Source organism: Trachypithecus francoisi, unplaced genomic scaffold (genome assembly GCF_009764315.1).
Source record: "Trachypithecus francoisi isolate TF-2019V2 unplaced genomic scaffold, Tfra_2.0 Contig00586, whole genome shotgun sequence".
In the NCBI taxonomy this organism is placed as follows: Eukaryota; Metazoa; Chordata; class Mammalia; order Primates; family Cercopithecidae; genus Trachypithecus; species Trachypithecus francoisi.
This window is the reverse complement of record NW_022680749.1, coordinates 6,826,290-6,846,979: the sequence shown is the minus strand read 5'-3', so window position 1 is coordinate 6,846,979 and position 20,690 is coordinate 6,826,290. Positions and strand designations below refer to the sequence as shown.

Here is a 20,690-nt window from a genome sequence, read left to right as displayed (position 1 = left end):
GGAAGCTTGTGAAAAGGAGGAAGCTTTAGACTGAGACACACACCCAAGGCGTGTCCCTGACACACCAAATGCTGTGATGCACTTGTAGGTTGGGAAATAGTGGTCTACATGATGCCAAATAACCAGTTTGACGGAATCCTTCATGTTTCCACTGAGTGTCTGTCATTGTTGGGAGGACTTAGCAATATTTTCAAACCAGTGTGTCAAACAGGGAAGTAGAACATACTCAAGATCTTAATGGGCTATTATCAGAGATAATAGTATCTCCCTTCCCCACTTGATCCTTCATGAGGATCAAACAGAGTAACATGTTTAAGGAACTAGTGCCAACCATGCAGTGTGTAGGGATGTGTGTGACTGTAACTCGTTTGAGAAGATGGGGGAACCCTGACTCCAGGATCCTGAAACCAGAAGGAATTTGGAACTAACAGTATGGCAGAGGAAACTAATTCACATGCCAAAGGGATTTAGCTTGCTGCCAACTTTGGCACAGTAATCTTTGTTTACACCAGTGGTTAAAGGCAGAAATGGAGGCCGAATAACAACAATTTAGCTCTAAGCCCCACATGAGATACCAGATAATGGAGGTACATGTGCCTCAGTTTTCTACTTCACTTAGTATGCCTATGGAGCTTAAGCAGTAACTGAATCTCTTTCGTCTCCCAGCATGAAGAAGGGTAGGGAAAACTAGGTTGCCACCCAGCATCACATAGGAGTTTCAGTTCTATTAGTTTGGATTTATCCTCAAATCCTTAAATCTTTTAAAAAAAATGATATTTTGTATTGTCCAAATCGTAATATCTGTTTTAGTGAAGTGGGAAATTTCATGCCAATTAAACAAACGTGGAGTAAAAGGAAGTGTTTAGCTGGTCGGAACAGGGAAAAGTTATGTACCACTCCTTAATCATTTAGTCTTGATGAAAGACTCAAGCATGTTTTGCCCTGATTGATAGTATGATGGCATAGGTATGTGGATTTTCCTGGAATTTCTCATAGTTTTTAACTTCAAAAACAATCCTTTCTAATAAAACTTTAATGGTCTCTTTAGAAAGTTCTAGGAAGCACTATGTTATTATTATTAATATTGATTTGTTACGTTGACTTAATATGGAAATAGCACAAATATAGTTCAATTTCACAGAAGTTTACAGATTGTGGATTAGCTCAAATCTTAAAAGAGTTTCTACATCATTGACTCATATTCCTTCCTCAACTTTGAGTTATTTGAATAATCAGGAAAATTCTTGTAATTCTTTTGTTTGTAAAGAAACAAAGTAATGTCAAAGAAATAAAGCTGAACTTTCTCCCAATGCTCCATCATTCTTCCTATATAAGCTTGCTATTTTAATATGTATTTATGACTGAATATTATATATTTTCTATATTATATATCATTCTACAATATTAATAATATATTCTATATTACACATTTTCTATATGATAAAAGTATATAAGAAATATATAATGTTATAATGTTTCTATTATATTTTTCAATACTCATACTGAAATTAATTTAAATGAATAAATTAAAACTTGTTCCTTGGCCCTGTGGGATACAAAATGGTAGCCCCTACTCTCTAGAAGCTCAAATTTTTCTGTTTTTTTTTTTTTATTAAATAAAATTAGATGATAGTGGAGCTACAAAGGGGTAACCTCTCAGAAGGCATGTAGTATTTTTGAAATATTGGTCCAAGTATCATATTACGGCCTAAGCTAACTGCTTAATGATGGCTACTCATTCAATTATGAAGATGGTGCAACATACATGGTTGAACATAGATCCTTGACTTTGGGATCTATCTGTAAAGGTGATTACTATTTTTCTTCCAATGTCCTATTCAAAACACATTTCCTATTACAGTGTGGTTATCTTTTTGCTTGTTGGATTGCTTCTTTCTCCTCAAAGGCTGCTTTTTCAAATTTTCTCTTGAAAATAACTCAAAATTAAAAAGGTTAGGCCATAACCAGCAAAATAGAAACTAGTGAGAATTTTGAAAAAATAAATAATTTGAACCTCACACTTTTGAGACGAATTTCACCCTACAGTAAAAACTGTGCATGAACAAGAACCTGAATTTTGTCTCTTGCTCACTAGATAATTTATCTAATTTATTTTGCATCCTAAAATTCAAACATTGCTCAATAGAACCATAAGTGTCCATAAGTATGTGTGTGTGTGTGTAAAATTATTAATTAGCACACTTTTGCTTAAGAGAAAATACATTATATTTTAAAATTTCATCTCTTTACTCATAAAGCAAAGTTGGCAATGTTCATAATTTCTACAAGAAACTGTTGTTTTTGAGGTTACATATTAGAGTAGAACGTGCTTTCTTTTAGTGTCAGTGAAAACGAATCTCTGTTTCAGTGCCGTCTGTACTACATCCATCTTTAAAAACACTAATGGCTACGATAGAGAGAAGAGAGAAGTGACAAAAAGGCCTATCAATCATAGTTAACTAAAATATTAAAGATTTTTGAAGAGGCCATAATAAGTGTATTGAACACACATCCATCCCAACTCAAAGTGTTCAAAGGAAAGATGACTTACATTTAAAGAGAAATTATTGCCAAGAGTGCTGGCAGCTGTCCTTGATAACATCCATGTTCTGGAGTGGTAGGATCAGGACCATCCACGTTTGTGACAAAGGTCAAATCCTTGTGAGAATGAAGAGGAAGGGCCATACCATTGAATATGAGGAAAATTATATCGTTTTCCTGCCCCAGGCAGATTTACCCTCCTCACTTCCTGCTTAATATACAGCATGTATGTATGGTATTCTCTAGAGCTCATTTTGTATTTGAATTTCTGTAGGAGGTATATTCAAATGTAGATTCTTAAAAAAAAAAAAAAAGGACACTTAGCTAGACATTCAAGTTGGATCTAGTTTTAATTTGTCTCATCCAACTTGCAAGAGTAAATAAATGGTGATTGGAATGTGCAAAGAGGTAACATTGTTGTTTTGATATATGCTCCTGTTTTCTTCCTGAGTTAATATTGTATTTTGAGTTACTATTAAATCACCTTCAAATCTCGCCAGCACCCCTGAAAGTAGATAAATGGTTTTTAGTGTTAGAGTTTCTTGATTTCATTCCTCCTCTAATCACCATCACCATCAAAAATTTTTGCTGAGTGAGTAAATGAGTGATTGAATAGATGATTCTGGAAGTCCAGAGAATGCAGCTTAGTTACTGAGGAATACTAATAATGTTATTATAAATAATAATAGTGAATTATTTATTATTTATTAAGTACTTAGTATGTGTCAGGTATTTTACTTTGATACGCTACCAACTTGGCTATAAATTCCACTGGCTTTCTTTGCTGTTACAAAGGAAATTTTCTTAACATTACCTGCTAAATTTAATAGAAAACAGGAAATTCACAGGAAAAATTAAATCTTGTCCTGTTTTTTAACTAAATTGGAAGAGATACATTGCTATTTACAGATTGCAAAGCACACGAATACAATTTAAAAATGCTACCTGATAGTTTTTCTCTTCTTCAGCCTCCAAATTATTCTTAAACTTAGTAACCACTGTAGCACAATCTGATATCTTTTATACAGTCTGTATTCTTGCATTTTTCCATACATTTAAAAAAATCTTATAAATGCAGAGTTATTGCATTTTCCTAGAAATAACCAGAATTTTTAGGGGATAGTTAACTTACTCTTTTCACTATCTTAGCATGGTCCAATAGAAATATAATGCGAATTAGGTATTTAATTTAAATTTTCGAATGCCCACATTTAAGATGAAATTAAATTTAAAAATGCATTTTATTTAAACCAATATGTTCAAAATATTATTTCCACATATAGTCAATATCATTATTAGTGAAATATTTTCTGATACGATTTGGCTGTGTCTCCACCCAAATCTCATCTCAAGGGAGAGACCTGATATGAGGTTATTGGATCTTGGGGGTGGTGTCCGTCATGCTGATCTCATGATATTGAGTGAGTTCTTATGAGATCTGATGGTTTCATAAGTGTCTGGCGTTTCCTCTGCTTGCACTTCTCTCTTGTCTGTCACCATGTAAGACGTGTTTGTTTCCCCTTCCATCATGAGTGTAAGTTTCCTTAGGCCTCCCCAGCCTTGTAGAACTGTGAGTCAACTAACACCTTTCCTTTATAAATTACCCAGTCTCAGGAAGTTCTTTTTTCTTCACATCATAGCTATTATCATCATTTAAAATCACATATGTGATCTTATCTTTTAAGTATTCTTGAGAATAAGACTTCAATGATTTTGTTTTCAAAATCCTCTGAGTGGCTAGGAGGGCCTAAAACCAGACTCTGCTTATCCCTTTGAGCTCATCTCACCCCATTCTGTCTTTGACTCCTTGGGCTTCTTTAATTTTCTTAATTTAGCCTAGCTCCTCGCCACCTGAGGTAGTCCCCTACCTGTATTATCTGGCAGATGTCATGGATATCAGCCAAAATTTCATGTCTTCAGGGAAGACTTCCCTGTCCACCCTGGTGAGGTGTACTTTTTGATGGATTCATCACACTTATTAAATTAAAATTAAAGGTTTAAGTATGTAAATTAGTATAGGTTCAACACTCCTAATCCAAAAATCCCAAATCTGAAATGCTCCAAAATCTAAGACTTTTTGAGCACTGAAATGCTACAAGTGAAAAATTCTACATCTGACCTCATATTCTACATCTGACCTCCACTTGGGCAGGAACAGTGTTTTGTTTATCATTCTTCTTGTTCTGAATGACTAGTTTATAATATATACTTATAACATTAAAGCATAAAGGTTAAAAGCTTGGTTACCTAAAGTCAAGGTTTCAGAGTTCAGAGAACTAATATTTTAGAGCAAGTTGCCCAGTATCTCTAAACTTCAGTTTCCTAATCTGTAAAGAAGAGATAAGAATGATACCATGTTAGAAGGCTATCATGAAGATTAAATGATACAATTCATGTAAAATGCTTACACTATTATTTCCCTATGGAAAAGGCTCAGCGAACTTGAATGATTGTGGAGGGGATGATTTTTGTCAAGCCATATACTTCTTTTTCTGTGTACACCAAGCAACAGTTTCATACTAGAATTTCCCATGTGTTTTATTACAGGAAAAGAAAACACTAGTCTGGCCAAATTACAGTTTTTGATAAAAATTATAAATATGTGTTTTGTTTTATGTTCTGCATCTCCTTGTACATTTCAGTTGCATGAATCAGCATGTGTAAGTGCAGTCATTTCTGGGGCAGTGACAAGATCAGTGTCAGGATATGCCAGTCTAATATGCCATAGTCACCAAAGAGGTGTCTCCCTGTGAAGCCTTTGGTGCCCTGCCAGCCAGCCTTCCCCTGCCAAGACCCAGATATCCTTTAATACCCTCCCCATCATGTCTACAGCCCCCTTATTTATGCCAGGAAATTCTTCATAAATGAGTCTTAGCCAAGCTTATATTAATTACATGTTGTAAAATACCCCAATTTCTGCAGGGCCCAATCAAGTGCTTCATAACACTTGACACTCCCAGTCACCAAACATATATTCATTGGTCATTGACTCTGTGCCTGAGTGATTGTTTTCCAACCCTATATAAAGAAATAAAAACAAATCCAGCAATCAGCAATGCAAAATTCAATGTCTGGCATTCAGTATAAAATTATTAAGCATGCAATAAAGCAAGACCCATAACCAGGAGAAAAATCAATCTATAGAACAAATTCTCCAATGACAGAGGTGACTGAATTAGCAGAAAATATGTGAAAATATTTTAAAAAATATATTTACTCAAGAATTTAGATCTATCAAACTTTTAACCAAAGAGACAGAATAATAATTACCATCTTATATTAATATTATATACAATTTTATTATAACATATATGCAGTATATTACATATTTATTATACATTGTTATCTCATCTTTAATACATCATAATTATATTTTAATATATTATATAATATAAATTATATATCATGTTATATAATTAATATAATCAAATATATAATTAATGTAATTGTTATACAATAATAACAAATAGTAGTAGTAGTTTACTATTGCTGATAACAAATTACCACAAACTTAGCAGTTTAAAACAATATACATTTATTATCTCACGTTTCTGTGGGTCAGTAGTCCAGACATGGTATAACTGGGTCCTCTGCTCAGGATCTCCCCAGGTTACCACCAAGGTGTTGACCAGGATGCTCATGCAATGGAGGGTTACTAGGGGATAATGGGCTTCCAAGTTTATTCAGGTTTGGGCAGAGTTGATTTTCTTGTGGTTATGTGACTGAAGGCCTTGGTGTTTTGCTGTTTTATCAGCTGGAGGCCACCCTCAGGTTCTAAAAGCTATGCTCAGTTCCTTGTAAGGCAGTTTTCTCAACATATCTGTTTATTCCAGCAAGCTAACAAGGAGAATCATTTGCTCCAGTCTGCTAAGATGATGTGCAGTGGCATGATCTTTGCTCACTGCAACCTCTGCCTCCCGGGTTTAAGTGATTTCCCTGCCTCAGCTTTGCAAGAAGCTGGGATTACAGGTGTGTGCCACTATATCCAGCTAATTTTTGTATTATTAGTAGAGACAGGGTTTCACCATGTTGGCCAGGCTGGCCTGGAATTCCTGACCTCAAGTGCTCCTCTAGCCTCAGCCTCCCAAAGTCCTGGGATTACAGGTGTGAGCCACCAAGCCTGGCCGACTTCTTGTATAATGTAATCAGGATTGACATCTTATCACCTTTGCCATATGACATAACCTAATCAAGGGTGTGACATCTTACACCTTTGCCAGTTCTGTTGACTTGAACAAAGTCTCATATCCCACCCATGTTGAAGGGGAGGAGATTATACAAAGGCATAGATACTAGAAGATGGAAATCACTGGGGATCATTCTAGTGTTTGTTCATCTCATTATTATTATGAAAATCCACTTGCTTAGAGAAAGGAAAGTACATTTAATTTTGTAAATATGCCTCCATCAATCTAATTAAGTCTTGATAAATTTCCTGAGGTGCATCCTCTCCAAGGTAAAAATCCACATGATTGTAGTGTGGAATCAGCTTGTAATAAATAAGGTTGGCAATTTGAGGAAGTAAATTTTTGACATCCTTGGGATCAGCCACAATGTCCTGTCCACCATTCCATATTGCTGTTGGAACTTCCATCTTAGTAATGTTGTATAAAGGAGGTGTAAGCTAAATGCAATAAAAGAGAGAGAAAAAAGTTTTTACAGAAAATTACATTGTAGAAGTAACATTAACTATCAGCTGTTGAGCAAGTTCTTTAAATGCTACAAGTGTACAATTAGTATACACTTAATGGTATATAAACATTAAAATGTTAAAAATACTTGAAACCACTTTTGTGCACCAATATGAATTATGAATTGAAAAAACAATGATTGTATTTCTGACTTGCACATTTGGGAAACTAAGAAAAGATTCTAGAGGAAGAGGGTTCTTTTTTCCATGGGGGATCATCTTTCTAGTCAGCATTTGATCTCAGAATGTGACCTTTTCAGCAAAATGTCGGATAGGATAAATATCCTTTCTCCTAGGCACAAATCTGGGCTCAGCGGCATTATTAATATTCGGGAATCGGCAGACTCTTCAGGGAGCATTGAGACCAATGCATGAAAGACATTTGAAGTATGATGTTAAAAAGGAGTCAGTCTGTTACAAATAACTAGTGACTATAGTACTCTATACACTCTCAACAAATTTTCCCTTACTGCTTCTTTCCTGTATTGATTCAACACAATCTCTGGTCCAGGTAACCAGGTCTGGCCAGTTCGTCCTCCATTCTTCAGGCCACAGTGATTGTATGAGAGATAGGCATGTGACTAAAACTGGGCCAGAGGCCTCTCTAGAATGCTTTGCCATAGCCATTGAGAATATAATATCTTTTGGTGGAGGTTGCGGTGAGGGAGCCATTGGAAAAATTATATGAACTAAGTACATCTAGTCACCACTGTTTCCTCACAAGAGACAACCATATTCTGAAATAGTGTGTGTGTGGCATATCCCCACCCCACTCCTGCTGCGTACATCTAACAATAGCAGCTGTGGAGAAAAGTCAGATGTTTCACATCAGTTAGAATTGAGTTATACATTTTCATTATTATAGTTGTTATAGTAGTTGTTATGGTGACATTAAAAATTCCCACATTAAAAATTTTTTGGCTGGGCATGGTGGCTGAAGCATGTAATCCCAGCACTTTGAGAGGCTGAAGCAAGAGAATCGCTTGAGCCCAGGAGTTCAAGATCAGCCTTCACAACATAGTGAGACCCTGACTTTATTTTTAAAGGTAAAAGAAAAAAGAAAGAAAAAAAAAGAATTTTTTTCCCCAAATTTCTACATCCTAGATTTGAAAAACCCAAGTATCATTGATGACTACTTTTTCAGTTTAAGCTCAGTCTATTGGCAAGAAGCCAAAATCATTATTGGATTTCCTCACACACTTGAGAATAAAATAACAATAACAATACACATTTCCCTTTAATATAAAACTTTCTCTAAAAGTTTTCATAGATCTGGTGACACACCAGATCGAAAGTCGTACTATTTGCTAGGGAATGGTGTGCCCTGGCAGATACTACTGCTTCCTAAAAATGATACTTCTTACTTACATATTTAATGATCCAAATAATGGTATTTTTTAAAGTGGCTAGTAAATGACATCCTAAAGAACTATTAGGCAGTCTTAGTTATTAAACATAGATAAGAAGTCAGAGAATATACTTTAAAAATAAACATGTTTTTTGTTTGTTTGTTTTTTGTTTTTGTTTTTTTGAGAAGGAATAAGTGTAGTGGAGAAGACTAGACTTTAAATCCAGGAATCCTGGGTCATATTTTGGTTGATTTTTTTCCCCTTCCAACTTTTATTTTAGGTTCAGGGGGTATATGTGCAGGCTTGTTACATAAGTAAATTGTATATCATGGAGATTTGCTTACAAATGATTTTGTCATCCAGGTAATGAGCACAGTACCCAATAGGTAGTTTTTCAGTCCTCACTCTCCTCCCAGCCTCCATCCTCAAGCACGCCCCAGTATCTATTGTTCCCCTCTTTGTGTCCCTGTAAACTCAATGTTTAGCCCCTACTTATAAATGAGAGCATGTGATATTTGGTTTTCTGTTCCTGTGTTAATTTACTTAGGATAATGGCCTTCACCTGCATTCACATTGCTGCAAAGCACATTATTTCATTCTTTACCATGGCTACATAGTATTCCATGTTGTATATGTACCACATTTTCTTTATTCAGTTCACTTCTTATGGGCATCTAGATTCCATGTCTTTGCCATTGTGAATGGTGCCACAATGAAATACGGGTACATGTGTCTTTTTGATAGAACAATTTATATTCCTTTGAGTATATACCTAGTAATGGGATTCCTAAGTCAAATCACAGTTCTGTTTTAAGTTCTTTGAGAAATTGTCACATTGCTTTCCACAATGGCTGATTAATGCTTTCCATTAATTTACATTCCCACCAGTGGTGTATGTGCATTCTCTTTCTCTACAACCTCACTAACATCTGTTATTTTTTTACTTTTAAATAATAGCCATTCTGACTGGTGTAAGATGGTATCTCATCATGGTTTTGATTTTCATTTCTCTAATGATTATTGATATTGACCATTTTCCATATGCTTATTGGATGCATGTATGCCTTCTTTTGAGAAGTGTTTGTTCATGTTCTTTGCTCACTTTTTAATGGTGTTGTTTGGTTTTTCCTTGTTTGCTTAAGTTTCTTATAGATTTTGGATATTAGATCTTTGTCAAATGCATAATTTGAAAATATTTTCTCTTATTCTTAGGTTGTCTGCTTACTCTAATAGTTTCTTTTGCTATTCAAAATCTCTTTAATTTAATTAGGTTCCACTTGTCAACTTTTTGTTGTTGTTGTTGCAATTACTTTTGGCATCTTTATCATGAAATTTTTGCCAGGTCCTATGTCTAGAATGGTATTTCCTAGGTTTTCTTTTAGGGTTTTTATAGTTGTAGGTTATACATTTAAGTCTTTAATCCATCTTGAGTTATTTTTTGTATACGGTAAAAAGAAGGAGTTCAGTTTCAATCTTCTGCATATGGCTAGCCAGTTATCTCAGCACCAATTATTGAATAGACAGTCCTTTCCCCATTGCTTGTTATTGTCAACTTTGTTGAAAATCAAATGATTGTAGGTATTCAACTTTATTTCTGGGTTCTCTAACCTGTTCCATTGGTCTATGTATCTGTTTTTGTACCAATACCATGCTGTTTTGGTTACTGTAACCTTGTAGTATAGTTTGAAGTCAAGTGCCTCCAGCTTTGCTCTTTTTGTTTAGGATTGCCTTGGCTATTCAGGCTTCTTTTGGGTTTCATATGAATTTTAAAATAGTTTTCCTAATTCTGTGTCAGTTGTCATTTGTAGTTTGATAGGAATAGCATTGAATCCGTAAATTGATTTGGACAGTATGGCCATTTTAATGATATTGATTCTTCCCATCCATGAACATGGAATGTTTTTCCATTTGTATCATCTCTGATTTCTTTGAGCAGTTTAAAGTTCTCATTGTAGAGATCTTTCATTTCCTTGATTAGCTGTATTCACATTTTATTCTTTTTGTGGCTGTTGTGATTGGGATTATGTTCTTGACTTGGCTCCCAGCTTGGACATTGTTACTGATTTTGGTATGTTGATTTTGTATCCTAAAACATTACTGAAGTTATTTATCAGTGTAAGGAGCTTCTAGAATGAGACTATGGGGTTTTTCAGATATAGAATCACATCATCCATGAAAAGAAATAGTTTGACTTCCTCTCTTCCTATTTGGATGCCATTTATTTCTTTCTCTTGTGTGATTGCTCTGGCTAGGACTTCCAGTACTATGTTCAATAGAAGTGGTGACAGTGGACATTCTTGTCTTGTTTCAGTTCTCGAGGGGAATGCTTCAAGCTTTTGCCTATTCAGTATTATGTTGGCTGTGGGTTTGTTATAAATGGCACTTAATATTATTATTTTCTTTTCTTTTCTTTTTTTTTTTTGAGACAGAGTCTTGCTCTGTTGCTTAGGCTGGAGTGCAACGGCGCAATTTCGGCTCACCGCAAACTCTGCCTCCTGGGTTTAAGCTATTCTGGTGCCTCAGCCTCCCAAGTAGCTGGAATTACAGGTGCCTGCCACTACACCCAGCTAATTTTTGTATTTTTAATAGAGATGGGGTTTCACCATGTTGGCCAGGCTAGTCTCAAACTTCTGACCTCAAGTGGTCCGCCCACCTCAGACGGGATACAGGTGCAGAATGTGCAGATTTGTTACATAGGTGTACATGTGCCATGGTAGTTTGATGCTCCTATTGACTCATCCTCTCAGTTCCCTTCCCTCACCATCCAACCCTAAACAGGCCCTGGTATGTGTTGTTCCCCTCTCTGTGTCCATGTGTTCTCATTGTTCAACTCCCACTTATGAGTAAGAACATGTGGTATTTGATATTCTGTTCCTGTGTTAGTTTGCTGAGGATGATGGCTTCCAGCTGCATCCGTGTCCTGGCAAAAGGCATTATCTCATTGGCTGCATAGTACTATGACTGCATAGTATTCCATGGTATATAGGTACCACATATTCTTTATCCAGTCTATTATTGATTGGCATTTGTGTTGGTTCCATATCTTTGTTATTGTAAACAGTGCTGCAGTAAACATACATGTGCATGTATCTTTATAGTAGAATGATTTAGATTCCTTTGGGTATATACCCAGTAATGAGATTGTGGGGTCAAATGGTATTTTTGATTCTAGATCCTTGAGGAATAGCCATGCTATCTTTCACAATGGTTGAATTAATTCATATTCCCACCAACAGTGTAAAAGTGTTTCTATTTCTTCACAGCCTTGCCAGCATCTATTGTTTCCTGACTTTTTAATAATCGCCATTCTGACTGGCATGAGATGGTATCTCATTGTGGTTTTGATTTGCCTTTCTCTGATGATCAGTGATGTTGAGCTTTTTTTCATATGTTTGTTGGGATGGCTTTTATTATTTTGAGGTAAGTTTCTTTGGTGCTTAGTTTGTTGAGGGTTTTTAACGTGAAGGGATGTTGAATTTTCTTAAGAGTCTTCGCTGTGTCTATTGAGATAATCTTGTAGTTTTTATTTCTGCTTATGTGATGCCTCAAACGTATTGATTTGCATATTTTGGACCAACTTTGCAGCCCAGGAATAAAGCCTACTAGATTGTTGTGGACTAGCTTTTTGATGTGTTGCTATATTAGGTTCACTAGTATTTCATTGAGAATTTTTGCATATATGTTTATCAGGGATATTGGCCTGAAGTTTTCTTTATTTGTTGTGTTTCTGCCAGATTTTGGCATCAAAATGATGGATGCTGGCTTCAAAAAATGAGTTATAGAAGAGCCCCTCCTCCTCGATTTTTTGGAATTACTTCAGTAAGATTGGCACCAGCTCTTCTTACATGTATAGTAAAATTCGACTGTAATTCATTCTGGTCCAGGGCTTTTTCTGGTTGGTAGTGTTTTAGTACCGATTCAATTTTGGAACTTGCTATTGATCTGTTTATGGTTTCAATTGCTTCCTGATTTAATCTTTGGAGGTGTTATGCTTCCCAAAATTTATGCATTTCTTCTAGATTTTCCAGTTTGTGTGTGTAGAGGTGATAATGATAGTCTCTGAGGAATTATTGTGTATCTGTGGGGTGGTGGTAATGCCCCCATTGTCATTTCTGACTGTGTTTATTTGAATCTTCTCTCTTTATTAGTCTAGCTAGCAGTCTATCAATTTTATTTATTCTGTCAAGGAACCAACTTGTGATTTTGTTGATCTTTTGTGTGTTTCTTTGCATCTCAATTTCATTCAGTTAAGCCGTGATTTTGGTTATTTTTTCTTCTGCTAGCTCTGGAGTTGGTTTGCTCTTGTTTTTCTAGTTTCTCTAGGTGTGATGTTAGGTTGTTAATTTGAGATATTTCTAACTTTTTGACATGGGTGTTTAGCACTATAAGCTTTCCTCTTAACACTCCTTTAGCTGTGTCCCAGAGATTCTGGTATATTGTATCTTTGTTTTCATTAGTTTCAAAGAATTTCTTGATTTCTGCCTGTATTTCATTATTTACCCAAAAGTCATTCAGGAGAAGGTTGTCTACTATCCTTATAATTGCATGGTTTTGGTGGATTGTCTTGGTATTGGTTTCTACTTTTATTGTACTGTGATTCATGAGTGTACATGGTATAATTTCAGTTTTTGTTTAATTTGTTGAGAATTGCTTTATGGTTGAGTGTGTGGTCGATTTTAGAGTGTGTGCCATGTGCACATGAGAAGAGTATGTATTCTGTTGTTGGGTAGAGTGTTCCCTAGATGTCTGCTCAGTCTATCTGGTTAGGTGTCAAGTTTAGGTTCCAAATATCTTTGTTAGTTTTCTGCATCAAAGATCTGTCTAGTACTGTTAGTGGGGTGTTGAAGTCTCTCACTATTGTCGTGTGATTATCTAAGTCTCTTTGTAGGTCTCTAAGGGCTTGTTTTATGAATCTAGGTGCTCCTGTGTTGGGTGCGTATATATTTAGGATAGTTGTCTTCTTGTTAAATTCAACCCTTTATCACTATTTAATGCCCTTCTCTGTTCCTTTTGATAATTGTTTATTTAAATTCTGTTTTGTGTAAAGCAAGATTAGCAACCCCTGGTCTTTTTTCTTTTCCATTTGTTTGATAGATATTTCTCCCTCCCTTTTCTTTGAGCCTACGAGTGTCATTGCATGCAAGATGGGTTTCATGTAGGTAGCATACAGTTAGGTCTTGCTTCTTTATGCAATTTGCAATTCTTTGCATTTTAAGTGAGGCATTTAGCCTGTTTGCGTTCAAGGTTAATATTGATATATGTAGATTTGATCCTGTCGTTGTGTTGTTAGCTGGTTGTTATGTAGGCTTGATTGTGTAGCTGCTTTCTAGTGTCAATGGTCTCTGTATTTAAGTGTGCCTTTGTAGTATCTGGTAACAGTCTTTCATTTCCATGTTTAGCATTCCATTAAGGACCTCTTGGAAGGCAGGTCTGGTGGTAATAAATTCTCTTAGCAATTTTGCCTGAAAAATATTTTATATCTTCTTCACTTATAAAGCTTAGTTTGTATGTGAAATTCTTGGTTGGAATTTCTTTTCTTTAAGGATGTTGAATACAAGCCCCTAATCTCTTCTGGCTTGTAGGGTTTCTGCTGAAAGGTCCACAGTTAGCCTGATGAGGTTCCCTTTGTAACTGCCCTTTCTCTCTAGCTGCCTTTAATATTTTTTCTTTCACATAGACCTTGGAGAATCTGATGACTGTGTGTCTTGGGGATGGTTGTCTTATATACTATCTTGCAGGGGTTCTCTGAATTTCCCAAATTTAAATGTTGACCTCTCTAGTGAGGTTAGGGAAATTTTCATGGACAATATCATCAAATATGTTTTCCAAGTTACTTGCTCTCTCTCCCTCTCTTTCAGGAATGCCAGAGAGCTGTAGTTTTGGTGTCTTTACATAATCCCATATTTTCTCCAGATTTTAAAATTCTTTTTCTTTATTTTTGTCTGACTGGGTTCACTGAAATAACCAGTCTTCAATCTCTGAGATTTTTTTCCTAAAATTCTGCCATACTATTCTGCCATTAATACTTCTGATTATATTATGAAATTCCTGTAGTGAGTTTCCCAGCTCTATCATATCAATTTGGTTATTTCTTAAAATGGCTATTTCATCTTTCAGCTATTAAATTATTTTACTGGATTCCTTAGATTCCTTGGACTGAGTTTCAACTTTCTGCTGAATTTCAATGATCTCTGTTGCTATCCAGATTCTGAACTGTGTATCTGTCATTTCAATCATTTCCATTTGGTTAAGAACCATTGCTGAAAAAGTAGTGTGGTCATTTAGAGGTCATTTGCCTTTTCAAATTTCCAGAGTTCTTGCACTGATTCCTTCTCAACTGTTTTGGCTGATATTCCTTTAATCTTTGAAGTTGCTGTCCTTTGGATGAGGCTTTTTGCTCTTATATTCTTTGAAGCCCTTGATATAAGTTGTGTTTAGTTGACTGGCTTCATTTCTGAATGACTTCAGGGTGCCAGGGCTCAGCTCAGCACTCCTGGGCTGTGTGCTATAACCTTGGTAGGTGGGACCATGTGCAATGCTTTGTTCTCTGGCCGCTACTGTACTGGAGAGGCTGAGATGTTCCTCATATGCTGGCAACAACACTCTGATGGGAGGTGGGGCAAAAGCACTTCATCGTAGCAGTGGTGGTGGTAAGGTTTGCACACATGCATGCTTGCAAAGCAGTCATGGGAGACTGCAAGTATGTTCACACTGGTAGGGGCCCATCTGCAAAAGCTCTCCTATGGCTAGGCAGAATCTGCCAGTGAAGGAGGTATGGCAGTGACCACTGGGGAAGCACCCTTGTTGGGCATGTGAGGCTGTGCTGCAAGCAGGTGCAGCCAGGCAGGAAACCTGAGAGAGGCCAGCAGACAGGGATGTGCTGAGATCACACTGGCCCCATCCCATGGGTAAGATAGCCCTGTTCTGTTTAGGTTCAACAGTCAACAAAGGCCAATGCCACCTAGAGGAGCTTGGCAAGCCTTGGGGAATGGATGTCCCTGGCCGTATTTCACTGCAACTCTTCCTGCACCAAACTCTCTTGGCTTTGCACAGGTGAGAGTCCTGTCCCTGCCAACTCTCCAAGCAGCTCTGCCTACTAGCTCAAATGTCTATGGGGGTTGTGGGGTGTCCTGCAGCTATGTCCATAGTAAGAGTGGGCCATTGCACTCCTATTTAACTCACCTCTTCCCCAGGAGCTACTCAGGGCCTGGAATGAGTCCTGGTGCTCAGCAACCCCAGGCAGGCTTCCCAGAATCCTCCCTCTAGCCCAGGCTCAGCATCCTACCTCCATTCACTCTCAATGCCTTTCTTCTGAAGATCTGCTCAGAGTGTTCCAATCTTCTTGATGGTCTTGTCTCTTAATGGGAGAAGCTCTTCCTGGCTGTGTCTAGTTGCCCATCTTGAGCCCCTCTCTCTGGTTGTTTACTAGCTGAATAACTCTGGTAATTTACCTACCCTCTCTGAACCTCTGAAAAAAATAGGGATAATAATATTTATTTTGCAATGTCCTTGTAAGAATTAGAGATAATGATGTGGCACATGGCAAGAACCCAATAAGCAGCTTGTGAGAACAGCAATAAGCAATATCCAGTATGGTAAATGGAAGTGGCAGGTGCTTAATGAGTGGATACTATTTTTGTTAGTTCATTTGCAACATGGAACTGATTATGAGGATTATTTTTGTACCTGGTGAAAGTGCATCATGTTCTGATCAGAGTTTCCCCAATCAAAAGCTTGGAGCCGACCAGAATTAACAGCCTAAAATAAAATAAACACATTAAAATAATATAAGAAAATAGTGTACATTTAAAGACAGTACAGAAGAAATTTACAAAGAAGATTAACATTATGCCCCACTCTTTAGAAACGTAAGCTAAATTTCAATAAAGATTAAGAAAATAAGTAATGAAAAATGATAACTCTTACTGTAATTCACAGAATTGGTACAATCTTTTACTCATTCCTGTATCTTTCCAATGAAAATCATCAGATTTTTTTCATTTTAATCCAATGCCTTTAAATGTTATCATGCTACACACAGAAATATTTTTTAAAGATGCAAAATTGAATGATTCTTGAATATCTTTGCTTCAGGAATTTTAGTAATTTTTTAAAGGCATTAACTATAAATTTCTTACATTTAAAAATTACTGCTATTGTTATTATACAACTTTGTACCTTATCCTCATGATGTGGTCTAAGCTGTTATGATTATATTCCCTATCCTTAAACATTGTTTTCACTATTAAAAGAAATATTCACCCACTGAGCTTTCCCAGTTCTGTGTGAGGTACATGGCTGCTGTCTGCCTCCCATATGGCAAGGCAAGCCACCTACTGTGACGTGCATAACGTAGCCATGGGCTGACTGAGACACTGTGCATGACTACTTTTGCATTTTGGTATTGAAACTTCAAATATTAGAATATAAGGACATTCATACATATAGCATTTCATTTTTCTGTTATTTGCCACCCACGAAGGATTGATAAGGCAGATAACTTTGACATTTATGTCAAGCACTTCATTAAATTATTCTCAGACTCCTCGGTGTTTTTCTTTCTTAGCTTGAATCTCAGATATTTTTCTCACTTACTAATTTAGTCCTGATTTTTAGTTTAAAATTATTCCCATCATGATTTATATTCAGAGAGGCAGCAGTCTGCTGCTGTTGAAATTCTGCAAGCTTTTAGAAATGGGAGGCAATAAGATGTAGTACTTAGGAACTTGGGCTCTAGGATCAAATCTGGTGATTTGGTTTGCCTCTGTGTCCCCACCCAAATCTCATCTCTAATTGTAACCCCCACATGTCAGGGGAGGGGCCTAGTGGGGGTGTCCCCACCCAAATCTCATCTCTAATTGTAACCCCCACGTGTCAGGAGAGGGGCCTAGTGGGAGGCGACTGAATCATGGGAGCGGGATTCCCCTTTGTTGTTCTCGTGATAGTGAGTGAGTTCTCACAAGATCTGGTTGTTTGAAAGTGTGTGGCACCTCCTGCTTTGTGCTGTCTGTCTCCCGCACCGCCATGGTAAGATGTGCTTGCTTCACCTTCCTTTCTGCGGTGATAGTAAGTTTCCTGAGGCCTCCTAGCCATGCTTCCTGTACAACCTGTGGAGCTGTGAGTCTATCAAACCTCTTGTCTTCATAAATTACCCAGTCTCAGGTAGTTCTTTATAGTAGTGTGAAAGACACTAATATACCTTGTTTGTATCCAGGCTTAATAGACTACTGAATCTGTGATTCAAAGCAAGATATTTGTGAAATGAGAATGATAGTAACACTATTTCTTAGGATTGTGAAGACTGTGGTAACATCTATAAAGCATGTAGCACCTAGTAATACCCAACAAACAGCTTTTTTTCACAGGATTACTACCATCATCATGATCATCACTTTTGCCTTAGCTGCTTATGTAACTTATAACCAAATATTTACCATGCCCCCACCATCCCCACTTATTTCTATTCTGAAGAGGACATTCTGTCAAAGGGGAAAAGTTTGTCTTAAGTGAAGTCAATTGTAAAATGTATAAGGAATAGGCAGCCATACGCAGTGCATGAGCATCCCAGCACTCTGGGAGGCTGAGGTGGGAGGACTGCTTGAGTCCAACAGTCCAAGACCAGCCTAAGCAACAAAACAAGACCTCATCTTTGTACAAAGAATCAAAAGTTATCCGGGCATGGTGGTGCATGCCTATGGTGCCAGCTACTCAGGAAGCTGAGATGGGAGGATTGCTTAAACCCACTTGTCAAGGCTACAGTGAGCCATGATTGTACCACTGTACTCCAGCCTGGATAAAATGATAGTACCACTGCATGCTTTTTTTGAGACCCTGTCTCAAAAAATAAATAAATAACATGCTATGACATTTGTAGAGTGGGGGGATATCAATGCCTTTACTAAAAAATTGTCATAATAATTCAGTGAGACTGAATAAAATCACATGTATGAGTAGCAAGAAGAGCATATATTAAGTGCTCAATAACTGTGAAATTAAATGTGTACTACCTGGAAGGCCATGCTCATAAGAGGACTTATCTGTCTCCTCATCAGTAGGAAGCCCTATATCCTGAACATCTTTCTTCTTAGAGGAACTTGAAGCCTTATCTCCTGGGGGTCAAACTCTTCCAAGTATTTCAGAAATCTTCACCTAGTATTTCAGGCTATCTATAGTAGTGATTGTCTAAAACAGGGAGCAAATTTGTTAGGGTATATATTAAAATGCAAATTCCTGGGGGGGGGCGTCTCAGATATATTAAACCTTTAAGAAGATACCAGCCCTCTCCCCGTCATAGAATTATTTATATTTTGTTCACTTTTCAAAAGGCGTTGTGACTGAGCCAACAGCCAAGAATATAGGTAAATATTACATAATAAACAAAGGAATGTGCACGCACATGTGTGTGCATGCACACACAAAGACACACACACACACAACGCTCAGAAAGTCAAACCAATTGAATTAGACTTATCTCTGAGCTTTCTGTATATTGAGTAATAAAATAAAACAAATAAAACTTTAACTGAGGGTAAAAACATAAGCCATAAATCCATTTTAGTTCTTCCCTAGCTTTCAATTTGCTCTGAATAAAGCATCGTTTCCACATTCTGAAATGCCCCATATATTGATTGGAGGATGAACAGCTCTTTCTGGAATAAGATGCATCATTTTATATAAAGTTCTATTAGAGCTGATGACTTTCTGAAAGAGGAAATAAAAGCCTTCCCTTGAAATGCAGTTTGGAATAATCTAAGGATCAGAACTCAGTCAGAATATCTGAGAACCATGCTCAAAACCCAGACACTGAGGACAAGGAGAAGAAATGAGAATGAAGTAAATAAAAATGAAGAGTTGATGCTTATTCCAAAAACATCAATGTGACAGTGGCGGGTGCCTGCAGAACCCTGCAGTGAGCTCTCTGAGAGCACTCCTTGAGGGTCTTGCATCCTCAAGGTATGTGTGCATCAAGCAGGAATAAGAAGCACGTACCTGGGCCCAGTGCAGCATATTCTGAACAGATGTTCCCGCAGGATTGTGTGACAAGTAAACATCCAAGCGACTCTGCAAAGAGATTACTTCTCATTTAGAGGCTAATCATATCATCATACCACAAGTAAACATTTGAGAGAAATTTAAAAAGTTTCTTCTTCTCCTCTTTTCCTTTTCTTTATTTCCTTTTTTACTTTTATTTTTATTTTTATTTTTGAGATGGAGTCTCGCTCTGTTGCCCAGGTTGGAGTGCAGTGGTGCGATCTTGGCTCGCTGCAGGCTCCACCTCCTGGGTTCCATTCTCCTGCCTCAACCTCCTGAGTAGCTGGGACTACAGGCGTGCACCACCACGCCCAGCTAATTTTATTTTTGTATTTTTAGTAGAGACGGGGTTTCACCATGTCAGCCAGGATAGTCTTGATCTCCTGACCTCGTGATCCACCTGCCTTGGCCTCCCCAAAGTGCTGGGATTACAGGCGTGAGCCACTGCGCCCAGCCTCTTTTCCCTTTCTTTAAGGAAAAAACATGTACCATATAATCTGAAGACATATTAACCAAAGAAGCCCATCTTAGAAGAACTTTTTCCTCCACCGACTCTGTCCTGTCCTCAAACCTACAGGGGGCATCCCACTGGGCAAAGACAAAAGGAAATCTTTTTCCAGACTCAACTCCCATAGGTTCAAGGGTATAGGAGATTAAAGGATAAAAACCCCAGTGATCTTCTCCTTCACCCCATGTTAAGTCCCAAAGGACATTCAAAGAGAGCTGTTGACCCTAAGGCGCTAATAATAGATCTGAATGTTACCTTTTGTTTTCTGAATTTTAAAATGTAGTAAATATTCTACAGGACTCTGAAAGTTTGTGTGGCAGAATTAATTCAGTCGGTTTATTTAGATATCTTATGGATAAACAACCACACACACACACAAGAACAAAAACAAAACATGCACATAAACTCTTGATTCTCTCATATTTTCAACTGCACTGTTTTTAAAATAAAAAGAGTTATTTTCAACCAAAGTAAGCATCGGAAACATCTTAGGGCTTTAAAAATATTTTAACCTACTTATTAAGCTATCCAAATGTACTGAATACAAATCAAAATCTCAAAGGTTGAATTC

At 37.1% G+C, this 20,690-nt stretch overlaps 1 protein-coding gene across 1 annotated transcript in view; it reads right to left on the bottom strand.

Annotated features, from left to right (window-relative positions):
- Positions 1-6,542: 6,542 nt before the first annotated feature.
- The window catches only part of LIPK (lipase family member K), a 31,121-nt gene continuing 16,973 nt past the window's right edge, over positions 6,543-20,690 (bottom strand). The window contains exons 7-9 of the mRNA XM_033215750.1: positions 19,570-19,641; positions 16,267-16,338; positions 6,543-7,165 (exon numbers count right to left, since the gene is read on the bottom strand). Coding sequence (XP_033071641.1) covers positions 6,926-7,165; positions 16,267-16,338; positions 19,570-19,641 — 384 coding nt within the window. The 3' untranslated portion in view covers positions 6,543-6,925. The remainder of the gene's footprint in view (positions 7,166-16,266; positions 16,339-19,569; positions 19,642-20,690) is intronic.